Raw genomic sequence first — 21,851 nt, forward strand, 5'->3', positions numbered from 1 at the left:
GGCCGCTGGATTCAACACCGATCCGAAATAAGGGGCCCTGAGCTGGCACCGAAGCTAGACAGAAAAGAGACAAGGTTCCTGCCTGCAGTCTCAAAAGGACTCCGGGACCTAGAAACAGAGGCAGGCTGGCGGCCAGGCTTCGGAAGGCCAGGGAGACTGCCAGGGCAGGCGGGAGGGGCTTTGTGGGTGCTGACGAGTCTGCTGTGAGATCTCTGCGGGGGAGGCTGTGAAGGGAGACTGGCACATTTGCTGACGTGGGCCCTGGTGTCTGCAAACAGGAGCAGGCAGCATATGGGAGGGGAGCAGATGCCAGGGGGGAGGGGGCAGTGGAGCCCAGGCCACCTCGAGTTGCCCGAAGGACCCCCAACTTGAGACCCAGACACTGCTGTCCTGTCAGGAGGCCAGGAACACACAGGTCCACTCAGGAGAGGACAAAGGATGACAGAGGCCCACCTCCAGCAGGGAGGGAGAGAAGCAGACCGGAAGGGTCACCCTGGGGCTTAGCCAAAGCCTCCGGGACAACCCTGCAAAGTGCCGAGCATGAAAGTCAAGGATCAAGTGGAGAGTCAGACATGAGGGTGTCAGCAACAGCAGGGCCGTGGGACCCTGTCCCAAGGGCACACTGGCACCCAGCACCCACCACCAGGACCCCCAGGGCTCAACAGTCTCCTCCACGTGCAGCCACGGAAACAGGCACCCCAAGTAGACCCGGCCCTTCAGGTGACCCCAGGGGAGTGCACACCACTCAGCCTGCTGCCTGAGGGCTGTCTTGGCCCAGCTGTCTGCGTGCTTTATGCTCCGTGCTCACAGCTCCTCCTCCTCCAACAATACAGCCTAGGAGGAGGGTAGGGATGGGGGAGGGGAGGAGGCTGGGGCCCAAGGCCACAGAAGGGGCAGCAAAGCAGGCCTGGGGTGGAATCGGTGCAGAAAAAGCAAGGCCGGGGGTGCTGGGAACTCACCTGAGAAAGCGAGTCCAGGGTGAGGGTGGGGATGGGGCCTGCGGGCAGCAGGGGGGAGGTGGAGGTGGGGCCGGGCCCCGGGGTGGTCACAGCACTGTAGGCTGGCGGGACCAGGGTCATCTGTCTCTGCAGCAGCTGCAGGACGGTGGCCATGTCTGCGCTCAGCCGGGTCTCCAGCCTGGGCGAGAAGGAGGAGGATGCTCTGGGTCTCAGAGAAGTGGAGACACCAGCAACTGTGACTTCAGGACCACCCTGTGGACAGCCAGCTGGTCAACCCCTAGGCCCACTCTCCATCCTAGGTGTGGCAGCCCCAGCTTGGCTCCAAATGCAGGAGGGAACCAAGCTGCTGGGACACACGGACAGGTCTAGACGGAGCAAACAATCCCCTGGCACCCAACAACACTGCCTGAAACCCACAGATGACACTGCAGCACTCCCCGTCCAACACCTCCTAGCCTGTCCCCCTGGACACTCACCTGTTGAGCTGCCTCTGGAGCGCATCCAGCCTGGTCTCCACGTCTCCCCGCGGCCGTCGGCCAGGGCTGGAAAGGGGGATGTTGAGGAGGCTGGGAGCAGGGGCAGGACAGCGAGGCAGCTCCTGATACTGGCGGCCTCGGCTGTCCCCCCAGAAGCTGAAGATGTTGGACACTCCTGAGAAGGCGCCTGCAGCCAGAGAGCAGGATTGAGGCTGGAAGAGAGGCCCACGCCCTACCCACCGGGCAGAGGTCGGGGGCACCCTACCTGACAGTGGGTTACAAGTGTCGCTGCTCTTCTCGCCATCCTCAGTCAGGGGGTCCCCACCCGGCGGCTCTCCGGGGGGCCTGGGGCTGGAGAAGGGCACCAGGCGGAGGGGGCTGGAGCTGCGGCCTGGGCCCTCATCCTCACTGCTCTCGGGGCTGGAGGGGCCGCTGGACAGGCTCTCCCCCCACGGCCCCCCCTGCTGGCCCCGGCCACTCGGCCCTGCCCCCGCCCGGCTCGGCCCCAAGGCCGACACCTCCCCTGGCTGCTCCGGGTCTGTGGGAGACAGAGAACGGGCCTCAGAGACGGCAAGAGGAGGCACAGGGAGGAGGGGAGGGCCGGGGAGGGGAGCGGAGGGGGCCGGGCCGGGGGCGGGACGCCCTGGGTTGTCTGCAGTCCTGTCTTGGGCTCTCTCACCCACTTCCAAGAGGACTAAGAACTCCGGGGGCAGGACCGGATCGGCTGTGACCGCTGGCTGCCCCGAGCTGGGTCAGTAGCACTGCTGGGCGGGGTTCTCTGGGACCCCGGGCCCTAGCCCTCCCCTGCCATGCTAGCCACCTCTCCCTCCTTTGCCCTGCCCTTCCTCCCCTCATCGGTTCAAAGCAGCGCCCATCAAGACGCCAGCCCTGTGAAAACCCAATAAACTTAGGCGCGCCCCTGCCCTGAAGGGTGGAAGAGGGCTTCCTGGAGGAAGTGACATTTCAAGTGAGCATGAAAGGATGAGGTGAGCAGGAGGGAACGCTGACGGTAGGGGCGGGAGGAGCAGACCCGTCGGCCCCGCCCTCTGCTCCGCCCCCCCTAGGCCCCGCCCCACCCGCCCCCGCTCACCTAGGCCCCGCCCCTCCCCGGCCCCGCCCCTCCCCTCCCCCGCCTCACCCTTGTCCGTGCGCCGGCGGAAGGACAGCTTGCGTTTGCGTTGCCTGTTGAAGCCGCCCTCCAACTCCGCGCTGCCCGGAGAGCCTGGAATCATGTTGGTCTGAAACCCAAGAGCGGTGTCAGCTCCCTTCCGCGCCCACCTGCCCTGCCCGGTCCCGGGGAAGACCCTCTCATGACCAGTGGAAGTGGGACTGGGCATGCCCGCTCCGGGGGGGGCGTGAGCTCCGCCGCAGGACCAGGGATGAGACTGGCACTTTTCATAACCTGGTCTGACCCAGATACCATTAAATAATCCCAGAGAGAAGGTCCCGCGGCGAAGGGGCAGCCACCCAGCAGGGCAGTCGGCCGCGTGGCCCACTCACATCCCGCAGGTTGAAGGTGATCTCCAGGCTGGACCAGAAATGGTCAGAGAACTCGGGGTACATGTCCAGCACCTCCAGCAGGTCGTCGCGGTGGATCTTGTGCAGGTCGCAGTAGGTGAGGGCCCGCACGTCCCCGTTGGACTTCCCAGGGCGCGCATACAGGTTCAGAGGCTCTCCGAAGATGTCGTTCTTCCCTGGAGGCCACCGAGAGGGGGGCTCAGCCCCGGGGGCGGCAGCGGAGGCAGCAGGCACCTGTCTTCCATTCACTGTCACCCTGGCTGGGCATCTCCCCTCAGTCTGCTCACGTTCTGCCCAGCCCCAGCCCCCAGGGCCCGGGGGCTGCCAACCAGCCAGTCTGCCCCCAGATCCCAAAGGCAGGACAGGTGCAATGCGGTGCCCTGGAGGAAAAGGGCCAGGAACCCGTGCCTCCCACCTACTGTAGGGCCAACCAGCAGCTCCAGCCTGGATGCCCAGCTCTGCCCAAGACCCTGGCTTCCTCCTTAGGTTCTAACTCCTCTGGTACCGCCCCCCTCCAAAGCCCATTCCCAAACACCCACTGGCTAAGCACTGCACCCCCATGAACAATGTTCTTCAAGCTACAGATCATAACACAGTAGTGAATCAAGACCAGCATTTTGTTTACTGAGAGAAAACAGGGTAGCGTAGGTGAGCACAGGCATAGAACGGGAAACACGGGGATGCAGTTAAGGTGGCTGCAGTTTAGCAAAACTTTGGTTCCAGTGGCGTTTGGGGGTGTTTGCGGCACGAGCATTAAGCCCCACCATGACACATCAGCCCTGAGGCAGCCAGGGCCAAGGCGAGGACAGGCAGAGGGCAGGAAGTCCCCAGTGCCCAGGCACACCTGTCCACGTGCACAGGTAGGGCAAAGAAGAAGGGATGCGAGGGGAAGAAGGGCAGACTCCCTTTGCTCTGGAGGTGAGGGCTCGGCTGAACCACAGGTAACCGTGTGGCCCTAAGTAGAAATCAGTTGCACAACCTCCCCCACTGCCTACCTTGGAGCATTTGGATTTGATCCCATTTTAAGAAACTAGTGTCACAGACCATGAGGACACCCCCAAAGGGGAACAGAATTTGGAAACCTCCAGAGTTCAGCAACACCCGCCCCACCCCCCACCAGGTAGGGCTCCTCTCCCCGGCCCCCTGGGAGGGCCTGAGCTTGGGTGAATTAAAGGAGCCCAAGGCCCCTGTGGGCAGTCACAGGGCCACAGCCCCCAGGGCTGTGTCCTTCGAGGGCTGGGCCTCTGCAGCCACGGCAGGGACTCCGGGCCCAGCTCCCGGTCCCTGCCGTACCCAGGATGGCCACGACCACGTCACCCCGCAGGATCTCGATGGAGCCCCGGGAGATGAAGTAGAGGGCGGTGAGCAGGTCCCCGGCGTGCACCAGCGTGTCTCCAGGCGGTGCATGTGTCGTCTTGAACTTCATGGCCAGGGCCCGCAGGCAGCCCTTGGTGGCCCCTCGGAAGGGCTTGCAGTGCTGCAGCAGTGAGCGGTTCAGGTGCAGACAGATGTCGGCCTGCAGGCACTCGGGGAAGCCCTTCAGCACCTGGGGGCGGGGGGCGGCTCAGGACGCCCTCTCCTGGGACCCCACTCCCACCCCGCACCTGGAGAGCCAGCGGGGAGCACCAGGGCGTCCCGGATCTACCGGGGAGGGACCTGCCAGCTCCGCCCCTCCTCCCTGCAGACCGTGCACTCTTGGGACGACGCCTCACTGCTTTTACCTCCACTTTCTAACATGTGAGGCGTAGAGACCATCTCCTGCCTGGGGCTGTCCTATGGATCAACCACGGATCACCCAGAGCCTACCCTAAAGGGAGAACTCACCCAGGAAATGAACTCCACGGACAGAGGGAGCGTAACTACCTCTCAGGGTCCTGCCAGCACTACCTGGGCCCACCTGGGCCGGGGCTGGGGGGAGTGTGACTCTGGCGAACCCAGAGGAGTCCCCACAGACGCCCTGCCCCCCTGCCCAGCCTGGGCCCTCACCGCGTTCATATCGATGCCGTTGGTGTAGGACCAGGCATGCTGGAAGTATTCCTCAAGGCGCTGGCGCAGCGGGTTGGGGATCTGGTGGAAGCGGATGAACTCCCGCACGCGGAGCATCTGCGTGTGGTAGCGTGCCGTGCCCGAGTACAGCCGCTGGATGATGGCTGACACGTTGCCGAAGATGCTGGCGTACATGAGGGCTGGGGGCGGAGTGAGTGGGGCCATCAGCCTCCAAGGGACCCTGTCCACCCTGGCACCAGCTCAGCGCCAACACACACTCCCGCCTCAGCGTGAGTACACATGCGAGATGCATGCACAGAAGTCTAGGCACACACGCTCCTCAGCCCCCGCCTTGCACCTCTGCCCTGGTGTTCCCAGCCCCGTGATGGGGGCCCCTGGGGAGTGGGGGGCGCCCCGGCCCCTCTAACACCCTCCTTCTCCTGTGTGGCTTGTGCCCACACCCACCCCCAAGGGTGCACTCACAGCCGATGAGCATGACACAGATGGAAAAGATCTTCTCCGAGTTGGTGTTGGGGGACACGTTGCCGAAGCCCACGCTGGTGAGGCTGCTGAAGGTGAAGTAGAGGGCGGTGACATACTTGTCCTTGATGGAGGGGCCACCCAGGCCGCTGCTGTTGTAGGGCTTGCCAATCTGGTCCCCCAGGTTGTGCAGCCAGCCGATGCGGGAGTCCATGTGCGGCTGCTCCATGTTGCCGATGGCGTACCAGATGCAGGCCAGCCAGTGCGCGATGAGCGCGAAGGTGCACATGAGCAGGAAGAGCACGGCCGCCCCGTACTCCGAGTAGCGGTCCAGCTTCCGGGCCACGCGCACCAGCCGCAGCAGCCGCGCCGTCTTCAGCAGTCCAATCAGCTAAGGGGAGCAGCAGATACTCAGTGGGGTGGGGTGGGGGCAGTGATGGACGAGGCATGGGGGCAGTGCAGCCCTCAGTGCAGAGGCAGAGGAGATAAGATCCCCAAAGACTTCTCCCCAGAACCTCCTCCTAGTATCAGGAGACTCGCCTCCCACCCGCTGCCCCCAGCAGAGGCCTGTTTCCCCCTTTTGTGCCAGCTCTGTGGTGGCTCAGACAGTAAAGAATCTGCCTGCAGTGCGAGTCCCAGGTTCAATCCCTGGGTTGGGAAGATCCCCTGGGGAAGGGAATGACAACCCACTCCAGTGTTCTTGCCTGGAGAATCCCACGGACAGAGGAAGCCTGGCGGGCTACAGTCCGTGGGGTCACAAAGAGTCGGACACGACTGAGTGACTAACACTCTCTTCACAGTGACAAAGGGCTCACAGTTCCGCACAACCAGGATGAAACCACTGGGGCTCAGAAAGGTGCACCCACCCTCAGGTGCCTAGCCAGAGCTCCCGCCAGCTTCAGGGCATTTTCATATGAATCAGAAGGCAGTGGCCACTCTGGACAGACACACTGGGAAAAGGCGGGCCCCCTGGACCTTTATAACCAGGAAGCGGCTCGCACGGAAAGGGGTGCAGGCACGGGTGAGCTGGGGGCCCCGTGCGTCTGCCACCCCCTCACCCCACCCATGCTGCCCTCCCCCCTGCCTCCTGGCCAGCGCACCTCCTCGGAGCCAGAGCCGAAGATGAGCAGGTCAAAGGGGATGGCGGCCACCATGTCAATGAGGAACCAGCCCTTGAAGTAGTGGACTGCGATGCGGCCAGGGTGGCTGACCACCTCCTCATTGGCGTTGACGTAGGTGGTGCGGAAGTTGATGAGGATGTCCACGATGAACATGATGTCGACGATGAGGTCCACCACGGCCAGCGGCTGGCAGGCATAGCCACAGTCGGGGGCCAGGGGCGCCTCTTCGGTCTCCTTTAGCAGGAAGGCGGCTGAGTAGGGGGTGAAGACCGCCGTGTAGATGACCAGGAGCAGGATGAGCCAGTCCCACACGGCCTTGAAGGGGCTGTAGTGCAGGATGGTCCAGCGGTGGATGCGGGGCGCCTGCAGCTTGTACTCTGGCAGCACGTCGGCCCCCAGGGACAGGACCTGGGCGGACAGGTAAAGTGGCGCTGAAGGGTGGGGTGGGGGAGGGCAGGCCACCGGCCCGGTGATGCCTGGGCTGGGCCCTCAGAGAAGGGGCCAAACAGAGTAAGAGGAGGTCTGCAGGAGGGGGGCCCACCCACCCACCCTCAGCCGCGTGGACACAGCCGCTGACTGCCATTCCCCGTGTGGCCTCCTGGCTGGCTCTTGAGTCCAGGGCACCTCACAGTAACACCCACAAGCGCAACTGCCCACCAGTGAGAGGGGAGTATTGCTGTATCCCACCAGCGATAAAGACCAACAGCTATGGATGTACTCCCACTTTGCTCAGCCCCATGGCAACCACACACACACACACATCCCATATATACCACTGTCTCTGCGAGGAAATGCTCCAAGGACTACAGCTTCCAGCCTGGGCGACATAAACAGCGGTGGTCACTGTGGCTCCCTGCAAGTCCCGTTGCTGATGGCCCAGGGACTGAGGGCCTAAGTGTCCCTTCCTGCCACTGACCCAAGGATACCAGCCACCCAGACTCAGGTCCCTTGGCACACAGGAGAGACAGGAGACATCATGACACTGCTCCCCTCTCCCTACTCCCCTTGGCCCAGGGCCACCATTCAGACATGACCCCTGAGCCCACCCAGGCTAGTCTCACATCCTGCCCCTCGTCACTCAGGCAGAGGCGGCACGCCACCCAGATCTGCAGACAGCAGCCACCACCCCTACCCCCACCCCCAAGCCAAACTAGGAAAAGCTGAGACCAGCTTTCCCACGCCATCCTGGGAGCCTCACCTGTCCCCTTGGGGCTTCTCCCTGCCCCCATACAATCCCCAAACTCTCCCAGCCTGGCTCTGGCATACTGGGCAGCCAGGTGCAAGGCCTCACCCACCCTCCCCGTTGAGAGCCAAGGCTGCCAGCCCTGCAGGAGCAGCACAAAATGCCAGGGCCCACATCCTCAAGCCTTGAGCTGGGGAAGGGGTGGAGCCCCCAAGACTCCCATTCACATCCACGCTGGGGACCCCCCCTGGAACCACCCTCACAAACAGACGGACTGTTTGGAAGGCACCTCCTTAGAAGTAACTGGAAGTTAAGACCGGCTGTGGCTGGGGGATTTGGCCACCCCAGGGGTGACCACAGGGGCTCTCCAGAGGCACGCGATGGGGCCTGGGGCAGGGGAAGGAGCCTGCGGCTTCGAGGCCCCCACTTCTGCCCAGACTTCAGCCCCAGCCACTCGCTCCTTAAGGCAGAGAACATGGGGCAGTGACCTTCCCGAGATCAAGAGGGGGTTGAAAAAATGGAACTGACCAGGGCCCCGGCAGACAGGAGGCAGAAGCCACCTGCAGGGGGCTCCCCACCCCACCTGAGTGGCCAGGCCCCCTGGGCTGTGCTGGACCACACCTGATAAATGTGATCCTGCCCCCCGCCCCCACCATCACCCCGCGTCTGCCCATGGCAGGGCCAGCACCGCCCCAGGCACAAGCACACACCGGGGCAAGCCCAGGGCAGCAGCCCAGGACCCACAGACCCCATCTTACAGGGGCCGGCCCAGCTCAGGTCTGCAGCCACCAGCTCAGCACACAGCCTTGGACTTGGGCGGGCGCATATCCTCCCCTGACCCACGGTCACACAGAACGATAAAGCTTTTAAGCCCAATCTAAGGTCCTGACCTGTGGCTGGGAGAATCTGCGCACCCCCCCGCCATACCCATCCCTGCACTGGGAGGAGCACAAGAGACAAGGCAGAGGATTCAGGTGCTGGCGACAGAGGTTAGGGTGCTCAGACTCCGCCCTGAGCTGCCTCCAGCTTCCCCTGCCATCCTGAGCTGGCCCCTGGCTCTGTGACAGAAGCCCCCCACCCCACTCCACTGCCCCTGGATGGGGGGATGTAGAGAAGTGGCTCCACAGAGGTGCCTACCAAGCCATCAGCCCGGGGGGACCACCAGCTCTTCAGGTTGGACCAGGTACCTGGTTCAGACGGCCCGCTCTGCTCATCCAGTGGCCTCTGACCCCCTGCCCCCAAACCCAGATCCCTGAAGCAGACCATGCCTCCCTCACCCACCACAGTCCACCCACAAGGCACAGAGTGCTGGTGGGGTGGAGCCCCGGGCCTGGGCGCCAGGCCCAGCTGCTGCCCGCTCACTGGGGGAGGTGGGGTGGAAGTCGGAGTGTCTCCTCTCCTCCCCCCTACCCTCCCCAGCTCCCCACCGAGCTCTCTGGGGCACCCAGTTTCCTGTTCTCCCCTCTCCTCCTTCTGTGTATCCAGCAAGAAGGCCAGGCCAGGAAAGCCAAGGAGGAAGGAAGCCCTGGCAAGACAAACACTGTCCACCGAGGCCCGGCGGCACTGGAGAAGAGTAAGCTGGAGCCAAGAGTGGGCCAGGCCGGGCCACAGCTCCCGGGGGTTCTGCCGCCCCCAAACCGTCCTGCGCCTCGGAAGCCCTCTCCTGACCCGGAGCCAAAGCCCTCTGAGCCATGGCCAACAGGCGCAAGGGTGGGGGGCAGGGGGAAGAGGGGTGCCGGGGGGAACACCTACCTCCTGGGCCACCAGGCTGGAGATGCGCACGGCCCGTCTCACCCGGCCTTTCTGGGCCCTGGGCTGCAGGGCCCCTGTCCTGCTCGCCTTCCCCGACGGGGCTGCCATGGAGGACTTGGCTCCCCCCAGCCTGCCTGCCCTGGGGCCCCAAGGGCCCACGCCAGCACCTCACCTGCACTCCAGAGGCTGGGGGCCTGGCTCCCGGGGCAGCCTCTGGCCTGGCAGCCAGGGTCGCCGGGGCTGGGCCTCGGGGCTGGGGTCACCCTGGCAGGGAGTGTGGCCGGCAGCCCACCTGGCTGGGGTGGCCCATGGTTCCCCCCCAACCCCGGTGCGGGCCCCACGGCTGGGCGCTGCGCTCTGCCCGCTGCCAGCCCAGCAGCCGGCGCCCGGCGCTCTCGGAACCTCCAGCTCCTCCAGCCGGCCCCTCCTCCTCTCGGGTCCCCACCCCCACCCCGCCCCGGCCGGCTGGAGGCCCCCTCCCCCGCGGCCCCCGCCCGGGGCTCCTGCTGCAGCCGCTCCCGCAGCCCGCGCCCCTCCCCCGGCCCCCGGCAGCCCGGCCTGTCACTGCAGATTAATGGGCCCTTCAACACCCCCGCCCCGCCGGCCAGAGTCAGACAGACACCCAGAGACGGAGAGACTGCCCGCCCGGTGACCAGAGAGCCCAGGAACACACCCGTACGCTGGCACACACAGACGCGTGCGTGTGCGCACACACACACATACACACACAGAACCCACAACAAACAGCACACCCCGTGGGCACGTGGGAGCAGGGTGGCAGGCAGGGCTCCAGGTGGGGCCAGGGGAGAGGGCAGGGAGGGGGGAGTGGGGGTCGGCTGCCAGATAAGGGGCCCAGAATGTGGGGGGAAGGTTCTGGAGTCAAGGCCAAGGGGCTGGAGACCTGGCAGAGACCCAGAGAGCCAGAGGCAGCAGTTGGGAGCAGGGCCAGGAGGAGAGCTGAGGAGGCCCCGGCGGGCGGACAGCTCCCCCATTCGGGTCACTGCTGCCAAAGGGACCGGAGGGGGCAACAGGGTGAACCCACTGTTGCTGGCTTCTCAGTCCTGACCCTCCCCTACCCCCCAGGTCAGGATGGGAAGGGGCTGGGATGGACTGGGCAGTGGTTGAGGGCGGGGGAGTCATGCAGATAGATGATCTTGCTGCCAAGACGGGGCAGGACACCAGGCTGGTTCTGGCACTGGGCAGCATTGGGCAGTTTCCCCCCAAGACTGGCAGTCTTCTCCGGCCCAGGATTCAAGGACCTGATCCCCTCTCTATGTGTCCCCCAACCTCCATCAAGTCCCCTCCCGACCTGGGAAGGAAACTCTCCTCTTCTGTGGCTTGGAGACAGGGGTGGGCACCTCTGCATCATCCTGGCACTGGGCCCTGGCACTGGATCCCCAACCCAAGCCTGGCTCATTACATTGGCCTAGAAGAATCAGGACCCCCCCCCCAACCTTGACCTCTGAGTGTGTGAGTCGCTCAGTCCTGTCCGATTCTTTGCAACCCCATGGACTGTAGTTAGTCAGGCTCCTCTGTCCATGGGATTCTCCAGGCAAGAATACTGGAGTGGGTTGCCGTTCCCTTCTCCAGAGGATCTTCCAAAACCCAGGGATCAAACCCAGGTAACCCGCAATGCAAGCAGGTTCTTTACCATCTGAGCGACCAGGGAAGCCACCTTGACCTCTGTGGCCCCTTCTAATGTGAAGCCTGTTGGTTTGCCCCCAGTGTGTTCCTCACTGCACCCTATACACAGACCCCCTTGAGCCCCATGGCTGCCTCCTCCCGCCCACTCTGACCCTGCCAGGCGCCCAGCCTCGACTGCCCTGTCCTCCCCAAGCCCCATCCACCCGTCCCCTGTACCTGACCCCTCCCAGGGCTTCCCCCCTCCAGGCTCCCTTTCTCCAGACTCTTCTCTCGTCCCAGCGCTGAAACACCACCCCCACCCCCAACCACCACCTTCAGGAAGCCCTCACTGACTGCACCCCTCCACCCCCTCCAAGTTCCTCCCAGGTGAGTGGGAGGCCAGGAGCGCCTACCTGGGTGACCTTCTCGGTGACGTTGTGGGTCCGCTCCTTTATCTTAGGGGCTATGATCTCCCTGTCGCTGGTGGGCGAAGCCAGGAAGGGGTCGCCCTTGAGATCCACGAAGTTGAGGGTGATCTGGGGGATCTTGCTGATGGTGCGGTAGCGCACAAGGTCCGAATCAGAGGTGGAGTTAAGCAGGCCGCTGCGCAGGGGGTGCATGGCCCCTGGGATGGAGGGGAGAGGCAGTCAGGGCAGCAGGCAGGCAGGGGCAAAGGTCGTCAGGTCGATGACTCAGGGCTGGGGTGGAGACGGGCCAGGCAGGAGCCAGGCCATGAGCCAGGCCAAGGGGTCCAGTGAGGCAGGCCAGCTCAGGAGACAGTGGGGAGCAGTGTCCCTGAGAAACAATGAGGCCAGAAACCCTCCCCACTTTCCGGAAGCAGGCCCCTGAGGCGCTAGGAGAGGAGGAGGAGCAAAAGCCTTCACTGGGGTCTGTTCAACAGGCACTGGGAGCCTGCCCCAGGCCCAGGTGGTGTGGCAGGGCCCCTGAGGCCTCTCCAGCCCTCCCGACTCCCCCGTGGGTGTCCCGGCTGCAGGCAGGCCTGGGAGAGTCAGCTCCGGCCCGCACTGGCTCCCAGAGTGGAAGAATGCAGTGGGGATGAATGCACGGTTTAATGGAGTAAAAGGCTACTTAATGGGATTAAATAAGTGCTTAATAGGATTTCCATCTCCCAGGCACACAGGACAGGGCGGAGAGGGAGGAAGCTGAGGTCCTGCGGGTGGGGACCCAGCGGTGGGGCAGTTCCTGCAGGGTGGGGTAGGGGGCAACCCTCACCAGTGCTGGCGTGGCGCGGCGGTGGCGGGGGCAGTGCCCCGGTGCGCATGGCCTCGATGTCGTCGGCCGAGGAGGCCCGGCGCACGCTGGCGCAGCTCTCTCGGGAGCGCGTCCGGGCCAGGCTGCAGCTGGAGCCCGAGGCATCGGGGTTGAGGCTGTGTGCCCGGGGCGACGGGTGAGGGCCTGGCGCGCAGGCGGGCGGAAGTGGCGGAGGCGGCGGCAAGCAGGGACCCACCAGGGCGCACCGCTCCTCTGCCGCCCTCCCTGCCACATGGTTGTCCATGGCCGTCACCTCGTCCAGGGCCAGGGACTCGCTGCTGGGGGCCGCGGGCGTCAAGTCCACGTCCACCACCACGGCCCCCGGGGCGCCTGGGCTGCCTGCACCGCCCGGCCGCACAGACGAATCCCGGGCAGTCAAGGCCAGCAGCGCAGGCAGCTTCAATCGGAAGGTCTTGGCACGGCCTGCGGGTGGGGGGTGCAGAGGGGAGGTGCATGGCCCCAGCAGCCCAGGAAGGGGCAAGGCCTAGGAGCTGGAGGAGCCCCAATCACCAAGGGAGGAAGGAGGGAAAGTGGGGGCCCCGATAGATGGAAGGCACCCCTCCAACCCTACCCCTGCTACACAGGACTCAAGTCTCCAAAGAAGTCTAGAAGAGAGGTCCCCAACCTCGGACTCTAATGCCTGATGCCCAGAGGTGGAGTTGATGTAACAATAACAGAAATCAAGTACGGAAGAAATGTAATGGGCTTGAATTATCTGGAAACCATCCCCCCCACCCAACCCCTGGTCGGTGGAAACCCGTCCCGTCCCTCGTGCCACAAAGGTTGGAGACCACTGGCCTAGAACACAGTCTTATCTACGACTCCAGCAATAATAAACCACTGTCTTTTGAAGCTCACATCCCCACGAGGGGCCTCCAGCAAACCCCCTGTGACTCTGCCAACTGCGCCCAGGGGCTGTCAGTGTCCACTTTTTAGACTGGAGGAAATTCAGGCTGAGTTATGTCATTTGTGGGAGGTCACACAGGAGCTTCTGATGCGTTTTGATGCTTTTGAACTGTGGCGTTGGAGGAGACTCTTGAGAGTCCCTTGGACTGCAAGGAGATCGAACCAGTCCCTCCTAAAGGAAATCAGTTCTGAATATTCACTGGGAGGACTGATGCTGCAGCTGAAACTCCAATACTTTGGCCACCTGATGCGAAGAACTAACTCATTGGAAAAGACCCTGATGCTGCAAAAGACTGAAGGTGGGAGGAGAAGGGGACATCAGAGGATGCGATGGTTGGATGGTATCACCGACTCAATGGACATGAGTTTGAATAAACTCCGGGAGTTGGTGATGGACGGGGAGGCCTGACGTGCTGCAGTCCATGGGGTTGCAAAGACTCAGACACAACTAAGCGACCTAACTGAACAGAGGAGCTGGCAGGGCCTGCATCAGAGTGGAGAAGGAGTGATGCCATGGGTTCCTGCTGTACCCCACCACCTTGTGGGTGGTACCCATGGGACAGGTCAGGCCAGCTTTATTGAGGCTGCCGTTTTAGAGTTTGAGAAACCAGATGTGGTTTCTTTTGCCGTGACTCTGAGGGAACATTTAACATTAAATCCAAAGAGGCCACAGAGGGGGATGCGGGGGGGTGTCTGAGCCTTTGAGTCGCAGGAGGATGAGGTGGGGCCTCCTTGTCTCCAGCCCCAGGAAGCAGTCCCCTCACGTTCTCAAGTATCCAGGAAGCGGCCAGTCCAGAACTAGGACCAGCGGCAGAAACATCCAGAGCTGAGTCCATGAGGGAGACGGGGCCTTCTCATGAGCAGCGGCAGCCTCCCTGGAGTGACCAGGGCCAGCTGGGAAGGGGTCCCCCCCATCCCTGGGGCTGGAGAGAGGACACTCCCAGGGGGCTGCTGGAGGGGGAACCGAAGCCGGTAAGGCTGTGAAGCCAGTCGTGATCCTGCCCCCCAAGGAAAGGGGAGTCTGGACTCAGTCACTCCACACCATCTGTCCACATTGAGCCGCGTGGGACTGGCCATATCCTTCGTGTTCACTCCCCTCTGAAAGGTGTCCCCCTGAACCTGCCTCTGAATCCCTGACTGCAGAGCCTTGGCCTCGGGTAGCCTCATGGGCCCAGGGGAGGGAAACCATATATGCCTGCACCAGCCAGACAGCACAGCTGCACTTACCGGGGGCCAGCCAGCTGGCAGGAGGGGCGCGGTGGTTGGCGTCCCGGGCGGGCGACCCCGCCAGGTCCTTCTCCATCACCACCTCAAAGTTGAGAATGAACATGATGACGGCTCCATCTTCATTCTTCACAGGCACCACATCCACCAGGCACAGGAAGCAGCTCCCTGCAAAGTGAGGACACGGGCCTCTGTGCTCCCGGGCGGGAAAGACACCCCCCAACTCCAGCACCCGAAGGGGCCTGTCCGCTTCTGACGCCCCCACGGCTCCCGAGCCCAGCGTCGCCCCCTCGCCTCGCCAGTGGCTCCTGCCACACCCCGCCTCCTCCCGCCACGTGCCAGCCAGAGCCGCCTCCCTGATGGGCCACGCCAGCTTTCCCCTTCCAGAGCTCTCCCTTCCTCTCTCCCTGCCAGCCGTGTGCTCCTGCCCTCTCTCCCGTGTGCCTTCTCCGCACTCCGCCTTCTGCTCCTTCCTTTCTTCCTGCGTCATGTCCCCTCTCCTCTCGCGCTGTACCTCTGCTCTTCCTCAGGAAAGACGGTGCAGCCCAGAGGGGATGCCCAGACTTGAAGCCCAGGATCTCTGAGTCCAGATCCCAGCTCTGCTGCCTAGTCACAGATGCCTTTTCTTCCATGTTTACCCCACTTGGACCTCATTTTCCTCATCTCGAAACTGGGAATGATAACCATTTTCTCCTTAGGAGTTGTGACCATTAAGTCAACACGTGCCAGGTGCTGAATGTAGTACCTGGCATGCACTGAACACCACAGGTTAGTGGGCATCCTGGTCCCTTGTTCTGTTTTGCTCCTCTTTCTCAGTCCCCAGATGGTCTGTTGCCCACAAGAAGTTCAGAAGTTGAGAGCTAGAGTTTCAAAAGCTTTACAGCAATTTGACATTGCCTCAATAGCCAAGCATATGATTTTTGCATTTCACACCAGTACTGGTCTGTAAAGCAGGCTGAGCGCCGAAGAACTGATGCTTTCAAACTGTGGTGTCGGAAGACTCAAGAGTCCCTTGGACTGCAAGGAGATCCAACCAGTCCATCCTAAAGGAACTCAGTCCTGAATATTCATTGGAAGGACTGATGCTGAAGCTGATGCTCCAGTCCTTTGGCCACCTGATGCGAAGATCTGACTCATTGAAAAAGACCCTGATGCTGGGAAAGACTGAAGGCGGGAGGAGAAGGGGACGACAGAGGATGAGATGGTTGGGTGGCATCGTCGACTCAATGGACATGTCTGTGAGCAAGTTCTGGGAGAGAGTGGAGGACAGGGAGGCCTGGCGCGCTGCCGTCCGTCCGTGGGGTCACAGAGAGTGGGGCACGGCTGAGTGGCTGAACAACAAGGAGTGGTCTGTAACACATTAGAAATTCACCAGAGTCGAGCAGCACTGTTTCTAGATCTTTCGTCTCTGACTCTGGTGAGAGATATCCGTCTCTTTCTCTCTTCTTGACTTTTCTTTCCCTCCCAACCTCTCTCTGGCCACCAGGGCCCCTATTCCAGGTGACGTCCGTTCACCAGGCCAAATGTACCCAATATGCCTCTGCCCTGACCAGCACCCAGCCCGCTCACCCTCCTCTCTGCTCAGTTCTGAAAGAGACCCCCTGGGCTTTCAGGCTCTGCCTAAGGCCAGCTCAGAATCGCCCCCTGCAGGAAGCCCTCGCTGTTGCAACAAGGAGGTGCATTAACATCCTGTTCCTCCTCCAGGGACCCAGTGGGGACCAAGCACGCTCCTCATCTCCTCTTCCAGGGCAGAGACTTTTTTCCTGGTGCTCATCTGTGTCCTGTGAACTCACCAGTGTCTGTGTCCCCTCTGATGGGCCTAGCAGCTAGAACAATGCACCAGGGAGCAGGCGCTGGCCAGAGGGCTTGGTGATGGGGGGTGATGGTAGGGGAGGGGTCAAGGATGGGGACTGGATTCTGGAGGGGACATGGCTGGGGTGAACTGAGTGAAGGCCAACAACCTGGAGGGGCTGGCGGCTAAAACGGCCTGGGGGCGGGGGGGGAGGCTAGCTCTGGGGAGTACAGCCAAAGCTTCACCAAGAACTCGACAAGTCCCAGCACAGAGGAAGATCTGCTGGGGACAGGGCTAAGAGAGGCAGCAGAGCAGCGATTCTAACAACTTTGGGATTAATCTCGTGGTCGGAGATGCTCTGAAACCAAGGGAAACGGGAAGGCACTGAGATGAGGGAGGCTGGGCCAGGGGAGGGGCCGGCCATGAATTCTCTGCCCCACCCCAAAGCCCTTCCACTCACCCAGGCCCTCATGGCTCAGCGCACAAGACCTGACCCGGGAGGCTCTGTCCAGGTCTCCCCTCCAGTAGCCGCTCCTGTCCTCTGACCTCCGGCCTCTGACATGGCCCGGCTGAAGCTCAGCCGTGGTGTTGGGAGCTGCAGGAGGCTGGGCCCAGCTGGAGACCGTTTGGCACCCAGACAGCCCGCCTGGAGTTTATGCCCTAATATGGTGATGGCCGGCAGCGGCCTGAGCAGGGACTGGCCCTCACGAGGACTAACGAGAGGCCAGGACCAGGAAACCCTTAGCCCTGGAGACCCCCCCAACACCCATGGCTTGGGAGTTCAGTGATCCAGGCCCTGGATCCTCATTCTCCCCTGGGAAACTCATCTAAGATAAGTCCAGAGCCTGGACCCCGGATGAACCCAACCTTCTGGATGGTCTGGAGAATCGTGCCCCTAGGACACCAGCTCAGGATTCTGAACTTGAAGCCTCAACACCCCACGCCCACTTCAGTTGCGGATGGATTCTCAGCCAGAGAGGCCAGAACTGCATTCCGCAGCCCAGACAGCCCAGGACCCAGGCATCCCCATACCCTGACAGCCCAGGGATGTCAGAAACTCCAGATACAAGCTCCCCTCACAGCACAGGCCCACCCCCAGCCCCTGGACACACAGACACACTCGGAGCCCCCTTGGTCCTATCCCTTTGTCGATATTCAAGGAAATTTTCCCTTTCAAATAACCCTGTAAAAGCCCTGTTATTCCAAAAATATGAACTGGAACCCTGCCTGATGGCTTGTTGGGGGGGGGGGACGGGGTAGGGGGTCAGCATGGAGAGGCTCTAGCAGCTGTCTGTGACGGGACATAATGGAAGGAAGGAAAGCAGGTGGCCCAGGTTGGCCAGGGCTGCCAGAGGCTCCGCCTCCCACCACCCTGCCTGGCTGGCTGGGTCTTCTGCGGGCTGCCATGTCACACACACACACACACCCAGCTCTTCAACCAGAACTGCCAGAGGACCCCATCCCATCACTGGCTGAAATGATGGTGGGTGGGGGGGGACCCTGGGGGCAGCTGAAAGTCAGCAGGCCAGGGGTGGGACACAGGGACAGCCAGAGCTGGGCATCGGGCGGGGAGGGCAAATCGCCGCCTGCGGGGCGGTGGGGCCGTGACCTTCACACAGCTCAGCAGAGAAGCGACGCGGAGATTCGGCGTCCCGCTCGCCCCCAGGGAGCCCTGGGCTGGCACACCGCCCTACGGAGCCCCGCTCCCCCGTACCCCAGACCCTGCTCATCACTCTGCGCCCCTCCTCCCCGCGCCGAGCAGCTCCGGGGAGGGAGCCGAGGCCGACTTCGGCCCAGAGCCGGGTGAGGCTGCACTTCCGCCGGGGGCCGCTGTGTGGCAGGCGCGGCCCGCGCTCCCGAGGCCGCGGGGGCCCGGAGCGCTGGCGCAGGACGGAATGGGTGGGAGAGGTCGGAGAGGTTCCTGCCCGGCCCACCCAACGGCTGTGGGGCGCCCGGGCGCAAAGGTCGAGGGGGCACACGGTACGGAGTTCATCGGCCTTTGCTCACTGCATCAGAAGGACTTTGGGCAAGTCCCCTGCCCACCCCACCCCCCAGCCCCAAAGAGCTGTCTGCAACACGGGGAGATGACCGTGCCCCATCACCCCATGTCACGGTCTGGAGGGATGGATGACGGGGCACTGTGAAGCAGGAGAGCCCAAGAAGGTCTTGTTTGTTTGTCTGTTTTGGACCACCGGGTGCAGCATGGGAGAATTTTAGCTCCCAGACCAGCAATAAAATCCTCGACCATCCTCCGCCGGGGAAGTGTGGCGTCTTAACCAAGGGATAGAATCCTCGCCCCCTGGAGAGAAGGGCTGAAAACTGGCAGGGAAGTCCCCAGGGAGGTCTGTATAAATGGAGAAGGAGGAAAGGAAGAGGGCCAACCTGGCTCACAGGGCTGAGGCCAAAGAACGCCTGCCTCACACCCCCGGAACTCCCAGCCCCAGCTGTGGTGCCCAGGATCCTTTGCCTGCCTCCTGGGCTCGGGGGGGGGGCACCCTGGGCCCAGTGGGGATGACCAGGAGAGGAGAGGCAGTCACGCACTGACACCACACAAGGACAGGCTCCCCTGAGCCTCAGATCATAAGGGCTGCAGAGGTCACACGGCTCACTGCAGCCCACTGAGGGTGGGAGAAGGGAGGCAGGGCAGTGGGAGGGCCCCGGAGGACCAGGCCTGGCCTACCCCTTCCAGGTGCAGCAGGTACAGCTCCTCCTGCCCCTGGGGAAGGGCACCGTCTTCATCAGAACGCAACGCTGGCTCGCTTCCCACCTCGTGTCCGCCCATGCCCAACAGTGTACCTGGGCATCATCACTGCCCTGCCTCCCAGCCCATCCAGGGGCCCCACTCATAGTCCCAAACCCAACTGCCCACCTCTAGGCACTGCCAGCTGGGCCCCAGGCAGGAGTTGCCCTTGGCTTTCACAGGGGCAGGCCTTATCTCTCAGAGCGGTGCCCGCTGGGGGCAGGGGGGAAGTAGGGGGGAAGGGGAGGACAGCAGGTGACCTGAGTGTCTTTGGACAAGCTCCCCAGGTCAGAGTCTCCAGTGGCTCATCTGCAAACTTGGTATCATCACAGCTCCTTCATCCCCCGGAAATATTCACACAAACGTGAACAAGGCAGGCTGGGCCCCCACCCTCCCTGGGTTGAGGAGTCAATGGAACTCCCGGCTCGGGATCCAGGATGAGTTGACAAAGGAGTCCTGGGGAGCTGAGCCGAGCAGATCTGACCCCATCCTCAGGCGACCGAACCATTGCTGTGTGACTGTGGCCAGGTCAGCCACCTCTCTGAGCTTCAGATTTCCTCTGGGTACTGCAGGGACAAGTGACTCTGGCCCCGGTTGCCGGATGAGATGACAGATGGCCTGTGGAAGCATCCGGAGCGGTAACGAGGCAGGGGGCCAGGTCCTTGCGGGGAGGGAGACCTTGGGGAGGCAGCCTTCCTCGCCCCGGTCACCAGCCTGCCTTGCTGGAGCAGAAGGAATTGGGCCCAAAGTCATGCCGAGGGCAGGAGGTTGGGGTTGCAGTCAGCCTGTCCGCCCCCAGGCAGAGGCTGTCTCCGACGGCGGCCCAGGGCTGCGCAGTGTCAGGTTATATTTAGCCTGGTGGCGGCGACAGGAAGATGCCGCGGGGAGCCGCTCCTGGCCGGGGGCCACCGTGTCGCCAACATCCCTCTCTTGGGCAGTGGGGGCCCAGGGAAGGCCAAGCACACTGCAGGCCCAGGGGACGGAGCGGGCAAGCCTGAGAGACCAACCAGTGAATGAGTGTGTGCGTGCATGCGTGTGTCAGTGTGTGTGAGAGAGAGGCGGGTAGCCAATCCCCCGACTCCAGGGGCTGAGTGGAACAGACCCCCCAACCAGGGAAACTCTCTGCAGAGGCCGGGCTTGGGGAGCACGGTCCAGACCCCAGCTCACATGCAAGCAGCATCTCCACACAGACCCTCCACTGAGCCCGCCGGCCTAACACCTTCCCGGAGATCTGCAGGGCCTGATGTGGGGCCTCAGGGGGCCTCTGCCTGGCATCCAGACCCCGCCCAAACCCACTGCATGTGGCCTGCCTGTGCTACTGTTCCCCAAGGCAGCTGTGATAGCCTCATGAGGATAGCTCTTTCTAGAAAAGCCCCGGGGACGCATCTGTAAACTGGGAGTCACAGCCCTGCCCTGTGCGGCAGCAAGGCCCGGGAAGGTGAAACCAGGCCATGTTTATCCGGGGAAAGCTTCAGTTTACGGGCGCATCCCATGCCCCTCCTCCCTGAACCTCTGCACTTAACCTCCCTCCTCTGGCTTCTGGAGCCTGGCCCTCCTCAGCCCTTCAGAATCCCCTGTTCCCAACCGGGTTGCACCCTCAGCTGCCCTCCCAGCCACGCCTCCTTTCCCCAGAAACTGAGACTTGCCGAGTCCCTGGCTGGCTGGCCTTAGAGCCCCCTCCAGGGAACCCCAGCTTCACAGACCCTCCCAACCATCCCACTCCTCACAGTCACCTTGCCTCCCTCTCTCTAGGTGCCCAGAGGATCCCCTCTACCAGAGCTTTCTTGACGGCTCCATCAGGTCCACAGGGATGTTTCTCACTGAAAGCGCATCTAAAATGATTGAGTTCAGTTCAGTCCCTCAGTCGTGTCCAACTCTTTGCAACCCCATGGACTGCAGCACACCAGGCTTCCCCGTCCATCACCAACTCCCGGAGTTTACTCAAACTCATGTCCATCGAGTTGGTGATGCCATCCAACCTTCTCATCCTCTGTCGTCCCCTTCTCCTCCCTCCTTCAATCTTTCCCAGAATCAGGGTCCTTTCCAATGAGTCGGTTCTTCCCATCAGGTGGTCAAAGTATTCAGCTTCAGCATCGGTCCTTCCAATGAATTTTCAGGACTGATTTCCTTTAAAATAGACTAGTTGGATCTCCTTTCAGTCCAAGGGACTCTCAAGAGTCTTCTCCAACACCACAGTTCAAAAGCATCAATTCTTCGGTGCTCAGCTTTCTTTACAGTCCAACTCTCACATCCATACATGACTACTGGAAAAATCATAGCTTTGACTAGACTGACCTTTGTCAGCAAAGTCATGTCTCCACTTTTTAACATACTGTCTAGGTTTGTCTAAAACTATTGGGCTGGCCAAAAAGTTTGTCCTTTTCTATCTGGCCACATCCCTAATGTGGGAGGTAACTGTACCCTGGCTTCTTGGGGAGGGGAGCTTTCTCCCTCTGCCCAGAGCCACAGCCCTGAAGCCAGGGCTGGACTGACTACAAGGGAAGTACTGGGTCAGCAGATGTCCAGCTGATCCTGGGCTCAGGGCAGGGACCCACGCTGACAGCAGGTGGGGACAGGGCTGTCTCCCTCACCCTTTCAGCTCCCTTTCAGCTCCAGGGGCACCAACTGTCCTTTCACAACAGGATCTGCTCATTTCAAACCCACCCTGAGTCTGGACAGCAGTCAGATTTTCCCCCCTAGGGATTCTGATGGGAAGAACTGACTCATTGGAAAAGACCCTGATGCTGGGAAAGATTGAAGGCAGGAGGAGAAGGGGACGACAGAGGATGAGATGGTTGGATGGCATCACTGACTTGATG

General features: G+C 62.3%; 1 protein-coding gene across 3 annotated transcripts in view; it reads right to left on the reverse strand.

Annotated features, from left to right (window-relative positions):
* The window catches only part of KCNH2 (potassium voltage-gated channel subfamily H member 2), a 35,809-nt gene that overhangs the window by 833 nt on the left and 13,125 nt on the right, over positions 1–21,851 (reverse strand). The window contains exons 3-15 of one of the 3 annotated variants that reach the window (XM_088834754.1): positions 14,504–14,668; positions 12,332–12,793; positions 11,512–11,723; positions 6,520–6,948; positions 5,665–5,810; positions 5,423–5,508; positions 4,940–5,139; positions 4,247–4,499; positions 2,936–3,129; positions 2,574–2,673; positions 1,701–1,973; positions 1,436–1,622; positions 960–1,137 (exon numbers count right to left, since the gene is read on the reverse strand). In XM_088834754.1, coding sequence (XP_088690880.1) covers positions 960–1,137; positions 1,436–1,622; positions 1,701–1,973; positions 2,574–2,673; positions 2,936–3,129; positions 4,247–4,499; positions 4,940–5,139; positions 5,423–5,508; positions 5,665–5,810; positions 6,520–6,948; positions 11,512–11,723; positions 12,332–12,793; positions 14,504–14,668 — 2,885 coding nt within the window. Of the gene's footprint in view, positions 1–959; positions 1,138–1,435; positions 1,623–1,700; positions 1,974–2,573; positions 2,674–2,935; positions 3,130–4,246; positions 4,500–4,939; positions 5,140–5,422; positions 5,811–6,519; positions 6,949–9,475; positions 9,889–11,511; positions 11,724–12,331; positions 12,794–14,503; positions 14,669–21,851 lie in introns of those variants that run through there. The other 2 variants (XM_055421539.2, XM_088834755.1) reach the window with 2 other exon arrangements.

The sequence above is a fragment of the Moschus berezovskii genome, chromosome 3 (assembly GCF_049115385.1).
Source record: "Moschus berezovskii isolate FMDL1 chromosome 3, NW_MosBer_1.0, whole genome shotgun sequence".
Lineage (NCBI taxonomy): Eukaryota > Metazoa > Chordata > Mammalia > Artiodactyla > Moschidae > Moschus > Moschus berezovskii.